This window comes from Branchiostoma floridae, chromosome 3 (assembly GCF_000003815.2).
Source record: "Branchiostoma floridae strain S238N-H82 chromosome 3, Bfl_VNyyK, whole genome shotgun sequence".
In the NCBI taxonomy this organism is placed as follows: Eukaryota; Metazoa; Chordata; class Leptocardii; order Amphioxiformes; family Branchiostomatidae; genus Branchiostoma; species Branchiostoma floridae.
Window position 1 is genome coordinate 20,029,046 of NC_049981.1, and position 7,962 is coordinate 20,037,007.

The window sequence follows — 7,962 nt, forward strand, 5'->3', positions numbered from 1 at the left end:
GAATCAGATGCATCCCAACCAGATGCATCCCAACCAGTTCCCAAACCAGCAACAGAACTTCAACGGGGTGAGACACTTATTTATCCTAGCATGTTTTAACCATTTATGAACATCATTTACATACTGTAGTTATCATTATTACAAGCTTGACATTTTTTAAACAATTTCTTGTGCAGTGTTAGTAGGGATAGTGTCAGTAGATTTTAGAAGGCTTTTACTGACCAGTTTCTCTCTCCCCAGCCTCCCCAGAGGAGTATGAGCAGCTACCAGCATTCACCCATCCCCAGCAACCCCACCCCACCAATGACTCCAGGCAGCATGCCCCCAGTCCCATCCCCGTATCCGCCAGACATGAAACCTGGCTTCGACGGACCGCCTGACATCAAACCAAACATACCCAGTGAGTATGATAGGTTTACTATGGATTGAGCACGGGATTGTCTCTAGCTTTACATTTTTTTCTGCCCCACTCATTGAAGTCATTTTAATCTTATGAAAAAAAATTAAGCCATTTCATGGCATGCAGTTCAAATTTTTTTGCAGATGTGATGAAAATTTCTGTGTAGGGATGGGTCCTGCAAGCAGTCCTTATTGAATGCCATCTACCTTTCCTCTGACATATTTCCCAGTTTGCCCTATATGTTTGTTTAATGTGGGAAAATATTATCTTTCAGTCCATCAATTGTTGTAAGCGTACCTGTTAGCCTTCATGAATTCACAAGAAACTGATTTTGGAAAAAATTGTATTTCCAGATCCCAACGATGAACTTCGTCTGACATTCCCGGTGCGTGATGGTGTGGTGCTGCCGCCGTTCCGGTTGGAGCACAACCTGGCTGTCAGCAACCATGTCTTCCACCTGCGCCAGTCTGTGCACCAAACTCTCATGTGGAGGTACGTCATGGTCAGGGTTAGGCCAAGGCTAAGGGTTAGGATAGCCAATCCAGTTCAACTTTATTATGGCTTTCATTGTGTAATCTGTATTTGTATTATATTTTGTGAATTTTTGTGTGCCCCTTACCTCTTCCCTCATGACATGAAAAGCTATCTGCAAGCCAATTTGAGCTTTTCATGAATAGACAATGGCTCAAACAAATAAAATGTGCTCTTAGAGATGCTTTCTATCATATTCGATTGTCGCAATACATACAACAATTCTGTCGTAAGTAGTTTGAACATCCTTGATTAATGTTTAAAGAACTCACCAATACAATGCAGCGTTTACTCATCTGAAATCAACAATCCCCCCAGATCTGACCTGGAACTGCAGTTCAAGTGCTACCACCACGAGGACAGACAAATGAACACCAACTGGCCAGCGTCTGTTCAGGTCAGCGTGAACGCCACGCCGCTGACGATCGAGAGAGGAGAGAACAAGACGTCACATAAACCTCTGTACCTGAAGGAAGTATGTCAGCCGGGCAGAAACACCATTCAGATCACAGTCACCGCCTGCTGTTGTGTAAGTACCATTGTCAGTTTTCAGCACGCATCGTGTTAAAAATGTATTTGCAACAGAATAACACTGTTCTCTCCTACCAGCATCTAAGGTATTGAATTTTAGTCAAATAATGCAAATTATGAAAACTTCTGGAAAGGTTCATGATTGGTTTGTTCCACACTACATTCAGACAGCCTTGAGGACTGTCAAAATTAAACTGCTATACACTGCAGTATGTGGTAAACAACATCAGTAGCATAACTGTAGGGTTAACCCAAATGAAAATAGAATCTTCATCACTTGAAGTCATTTATATAAACTCTGATGACTTTCCAGTCGCACCTGTTTGTGCTCCAACTGGTGCACAGACCGAGCGTCAGGTCCGTCCTGCAGGGCCTGCTCAGGAAAAGGTTACTCCCGGCAGAACACTGCATCACGAAAAGTAAGTCATCTTTACTGGACTGTAGGTATTTGGTCTTGCTGTCAATGTTCTCAACTCCAATTTGTTTGCTTCTTGTAGATTTTACAGTCCCACCAGCTGTAGGTCCCATTTTTGTATGAGATCCACACCAATGCGTGAAAGAACCTACCACACTAACCAGTATGAGTAGGGGTTAGCACATGATCTCACAATCTCTACTACTGCTTCTAGAGGGCCTGACCAGTGGACAGACAGCTACAACCTTGATTTAGTCAGGCTAGAGCAGGGGTATGCTGCAGTGTGCAATGTCCAAAGCTAGCATGAAGTAAACACCTATGGCTACCTTTGCAGGCTTGGCTGCATGTCAGTTAAACTAATTGAAAATTGAAAAAGAGACATCATTAGTGGCATGCAGGGTTATTACGCCAGGCTCCATTAGGCAGAGGAAGATCGTCATTAGTGGTGAAGTAGCTCACTGGGCTTCACAAGCAGACGCAGTGGTTGATTGAACTAGACCTTATCAGGTGATGAAAGCAATCATTATTGGTATGTTAGCTGATTGGACCTGGCTTTCATTGTGCACTGCAAACTAGAAAGTGCACTGACCTGACTACAGGTACTTTGGCATGTGGGATCTGTGGTATTGCACTTGGGTGGAGCACTTGGAACAGTTTACAAAGTTCAACTTTCTTAACTGAATTGCTTTGATGTTTCAGTCCTCTTGAAAACATTGTAGTCAAATTATCAGCAACATTAAAACTACATAAAATTATGCAGAAAATTGAAATATGATTACACCAACAATAACTACAACTGGAGTTTGTGGGTAGGAGTCTATTGGATTTGCTAATTGGTGGTTTTTAAACTCCACTCGACAATAATATGAAGGTCTCAGCTATCACAGGCAGGACATGTACTGGTCAATTTAAATTTGGAAGGACACATGAAATTTGGGAAACCTGACTACCATAACTGAAAGCCTGATAACATGTTGCTGAATCTGAAGTGTATACAAGTGAAAAGAGAATGTTTTTCTTGATAACATGGTACTTCCATTCAGGTACCTTTATTAACATAATTAGTAACATAAACGTAAAAATCATTTACTGACATGCAGCTGCTCTTTGATTGGTCAAGCTAATAATTACCTGTCTATCATAAGTTGAACTATTTATTTTGATGAACAGTCAGGATTGTTCCATTTCTGTGTCTTTCCAAACCTACTGTGAGCATTAAAGGTTCATATCTGGACAGTCTGCATATGATATTTACCCATACAACAATGTGCTACATAGTTCACCAGTATGATAACGTGATTAGTATTCCCCACGGCAGTTAAGCGCAACTTCTCCAGCGTGGCGGCGTCCAGCGGGGGCACGATGAACGGCGAGGACGGCGTGGAACAGACGGCCATCAAGGTGTCGCTCAAGTGTCCCATCACCTTCAGGAGGATACAGCTCCCGGCCAGGGGACACGACTGTAAACATATCCAGTGCTTCGACCTGGAGTCGTACCTGCAGCTCAACTGTGAGAGAGGCCAGTGGAGATGTCCTGTCTGCAAGTAAGTCCTTATGAAGCATGCTGGCTTTGTTGTACCCCTTTCCGCTAGCGGCTGCGACTGCTGGGCAAATAAAGTTTGACAGATCCAACAAATTCTATAGATTGAGTACAAATTCTCTACACGGTGTGTGTGGTGTGTGTGTGTGTGTGTGCGTCTGTGTCAGTGTCTTTTAATTATCTTTTGAATTACACGTTTACATCCCATTGCAAAATTAAGAGGCATAGAATCAACTTTTGGTCCCTCAGCAATCGCCATACAGTCGAAAGAGGGCCCTACTCTTGGTCTTTGGCCTTTTGTCATTCACATACAACTCTGTAACGAGAAATATCATAAGTTACACAATATAAGCTTTGATTTGTTTGCACTGCTTGTTACTATCACATAACTTTAAATCTTGCATGGACTTCAGTATTCTGATACTATTTTTTTTGTGCCCACAGCAAAACAGCCTTGTTAGAGGGCTTGGAGATCGACCAGTTTATGTGGGGTATTCTGACTGCAGTGCAGAGGTAAGCCTATGATGCCCATGAGTTTTTGTAGAGATTAAAATGGTTATATCTCCTTACTGCCACCGATCCAAATATACCATAAAGTATACCCATTATAGACCACAGGTCACTGCTTCGAAATAACCCAATTCCTTTTCTCCTTCTAGTTCACAAGAGATAGAAGAGGTGACGATAGATGCCAATGCAAGCTGGAAACCAATCCCACCCAAACCTGGTCCGGACATCAAGCAGGAAGACGATGGTACATACAGAGCCTTCTTAGTCTTTAGTATGCATAAAGAGAAAAATTGCATGAAATAGCTATGATTCCAAGATGCTAGTCCTACTTTCTGCCATTGTAACGAAGGACCATTTTTCCGTAAAGCAGGACTCATCAATTAGGGCATTTTGTCTTCAATAGACAGCTGTAAACAACACATTGATATGGATGACTTAGTTTTGACATCACATTCAACATCATGTCACTAGTAACAACCACAACTTGGTGTGTGAGGTGAAATTGTAGCTATGCCTGTTAACCAGTATGGATACAAATTAGTGAAAATGAAGAATTGAGAAGTTACAACTCTCTCTATGTCTTCCCGTCCCCACAGAAGCAGCGTCGTGTCAACCGCCCACGAAGAGATTCAAAGCCATGTCGCCAGGCAGCATGCAGATGCCCACCATGCACGACTTCAACATGGGGCCCAGCCCCTACCCCCCCTCTCTGCCTCCCCCTCCCCCGGGGCAAGGCTACAATGGTCAAGGTGGGCTAGTGGACTTACTCAGCCACTCTACAAAGAGATGTGAGTCGACCTGGAAGTGATGTTTGGCATGCTGCGCTAAAAAGCTGGACTGACCCTTCTAACCAAACTCTGATGACAGAGTTGACAGAGTTTATTACGTTAGAGGAGATTGTTGTTTTGCTTTGGAATGACAAACTAATGCATCATGGCCCTCCTGTCAAGCCATAACCTCTGCTATGTTGGTGTGAATGAAGCATTTGTGATGTGGTAGGGCATGGTACCCACTAAACAGCAGCATGACTTTCTGGTTTCTCACAAACTAACCAATGAGACAAGCTGGTATGCTAATGACATGAAATGGCTTGAGTACTGAGCATGGCAAAGTCTTACAGTTTGCAGATTCATCCAACAATGCATCCAGTATTAGCTTTTTCATTGACTTGCATCCCTTAGAAAAGCTTCTGTTAAAGATGCAGCTCACTTCAGTGCAACATAACAAGTCTTTGGATGGAAAAAATGTTACGATGACACGAGTTTCTTTGAGCTTGGAAAGACACTTGGGACTTAGTACTCTGATTGAAAATGTAAAAGCAAATACCATAACAAAAGTATTTTAGAAATATTGGCACCATAGTATTAAAGAAATGCAGGTTTGATAATTTGGATTCCACATGAGAAACTTGATTATACATTCAAGCAGTAGAAATGTGAGGCTCACAGTTGAAGAGATTTGCCCAAGTGTCTTTCCAAACTTGAAATTCCTAATGAAGTGTGTTTCTGCATCCTAATAACTTGTTTTCCCTTTTTTCCACCAGGCCAAGGCCCAAATCCACCGTACACACCAAACAGTGGTGGTTACGACTACAACCAGGGGGGTCCCGGTCCAGGACCAGGGGTGGGGGGACACCAGGGTCCTCCTGTCAGCATGCCCGGTGACTTCAACCCCAGCAACGGACCTCCCCTCTCTCACATGAACGACAACATCGCATCAAACGACCTCCTTCCAGTAGAAAAACATCTCAATCACGCATCACCACAGGTGAGGAAGACAGAAGTGACCAAACAGCGTGCAAAGACACTTATAGTTAAAGTTATGAAGAACAAATCATACAACAACAAAAATTGAAAAGGGATGCACCAAAATATTGTCTGAATTTCAAAGTTACTGATTCCCAGGCTGATGATTGAACGGATCATGGCCTGATTGTCATGATCATTCTTTCTTTCCCTCTAGGAGCAGGTGCAATTGAATGTTCACGTCGACGTGAAAGTTGACGATGGAAAAGACGGACCCGCAGTAATGTGTCTCTCCTCCATCTTATTGCATTTTGTCGGCTAAAATTTCCCCTGGGTTTTGATGCAGCTGGTTTAAACTTAATTCTTGGTGAATCTTAAAACTGGTCCCACATTGAAGGATAGCAAACAGTGTTGGACGAGTATGGCTTGATGTGATAGTGTTGGACGAGTATGGCTTGATGTGATAGTGTTGGGGTGATGTGTTGTGTTGACTACTGCAGTGTGGCTCCTTGTGGCATGGTGGTAGGAAATGCACGTCTTCCCCATGGCAGCCTTGTTTTTGTTTATTTGGCTATCTGTTATGCTTTTGTAGTTGTAAGGCTACATTTTGGGCTTCTCCAGCTTGGTTGCCTGAAGGTGTTGTAGCATGAAGTGTGTGTCATTAATATGACAAAAGCAGATTTTGAAAGAAAAACAATATAGAGACTGATAATGCATGATTATAAATCCATTATCTCAATATCATATAAAGATGTTCAGGCCTTCATTACAAATCACATCTCACCTTTCTTCTATTTCATATTGTAAGTACAAAAAATTATTGTTTTGAGTAAGTTTTGTTTTTGGTAGGATTTCCCAATAACACAATCAATCCTTTTCTAGATGAACCAGCCCAACGGTGGTCCCGGAGGCCCGCCACTGAACCATCCCCACCCACCCCAGCTTCCGCCCAGCAGCCAATCACAGCAGCTGATGCATCATGGTGTGGGAAACAACAACCCCTCAAATAGGCCAGGAGGAGAGGGGATGAACGATGAGTTGAACTTCGACCCCCAGGCAGTGATTGACGGTGGAGGGGAGGGTCAAGAAGGTCTTGATGTAAGTTACTTCACAATCATTCAACAAGGGATTTTTTTCCAGATGTCGTAAGCAAGACAAAGACACTAGTTAGTTGATATCATCTTGGTTGTACATGTAGTTTGTTTGGGGCTGTTTTCCTAACGTTGCTGTTGTTTTGTACCTTGCAGCTTCTACCAGAGAACATCGGCGACCCCACAGAACTGTTGTCATACCTCGGACCACCAGACCTTCCTGGCAATAACAACAATGACGATCTCCTCTCCCTTTTTGACTCATAATCTTCGCTGTTGAAGAGAAGAGACTTGGAACTTTGCTGTATATAGCTCACCGTGTGGAAATGTAGAATAGTTCCTCCGGAAAGCCATTTTTTGTACGTGCCTGTGAACAGAGGCCCCTGCCTGTCAAGGCGACGACCACAAGACAGGACTGTTGTTTTCGGGAACAGTGAAACTGCAAACAAGGGGAGGAAAAACAGTGAGATTCCTTGTGAAAAAAAAGACGTGCCCCATGTTACCATTCTGGTTACCACGTGAAATGAAAGCCTGCTTAGCAGAGACTGAACCCATCCATGCACCACCTGAATACGATGCCCTAACCATGGCAGCTAGCAGACTGTCCACTGTCAAGCAGCAGCACACGGAAAGACGTCGAGCTTACTAGAAAATGTTCTTCTAGTAGAAATAATGAGATGATGTGGTATAAACCCTTATGAAAGGGAAGATCCTTCCACCCGTGTTACTCAACGCTGCTTACACTTTCTTGAGTGCTTTTTTTATGCACTTAAAAAGGTTTTGATGCAGTAAAATTACACCGTATCTCTGGAAAGATAGTAAGTTTGGTACAGGAACTGTTGTTTCAGTTCTTCAAGAACGTGAGGTTGTAGACTTTGTATTGAAGATAAGGCTCAGGTTTAAAGAGAAAGTATTTTATGGTTCACCTTTGTAAAGCCCAGTGTTCTGAGGTTGACCACCTGGCTCATGTATGGAAGCTATGCATGTCTGCTGGATCGAGGGGCGGGTACAGGGTGCGTGTGGGTTTGCGTGGTGCCAAAAAATTGCCTCCTTTCTTACCTGCCACAATGGCTGGCCAAACAGACTCATTCCAGCCTGCAACACAACAAGGAGACAAGACTTTTATTATTATGTGTAGGAAAAACTGGAACTAGCCCTGCATATTTATATGTATATGCTGTAAATACGAAGGCAATTTT

At 43.0% G+C, this 7,962-nt stretch overlaps 1 protein-coding gene across 1 annotated transcript in view; it reads left to right on the forward strand.

Moving 5' to 3' along the window:
• The window catches only part of LOC118410962 (zinc finger MIZ domain-containing protein 1-like), a gene marked incomplete in the record, with an annotated part of 128,490 nt that overhangs the window by 117,630 nt on the left and 2,898 nt on the right, over positions 1-7,962 (forward strand). Inside the window, 13 exon segments of the mRNA XM_035812944.1 lie at positions 1-67; positions 241-400; positions 754-892; positions 1,250-1,460; positions 1,776-1,881; positions 3,196-3,421; positions 3,862-3,930; positions 4,077-4,171; positions 4,524-4,715; positions 5,471-5,694; positions 5,890-5,952; positions 6,555-6,770; positions 6,920-7,962. Of these exon segments, the coding sequence (XP_035668837.1) occupies positions 1-67; positions 241-400; positions 754-892; positions 1,250-1,460; positions 1,776-1,881; positions 3,196-3,421; positions 3,862-3,930; positions 4,077-4,171; positions 4,524-4,715; positions 5,471-5,694; positions 5,890-5,952; positions 6,555-6,770; positions 6,920-7,030 (1,879 nt within the window).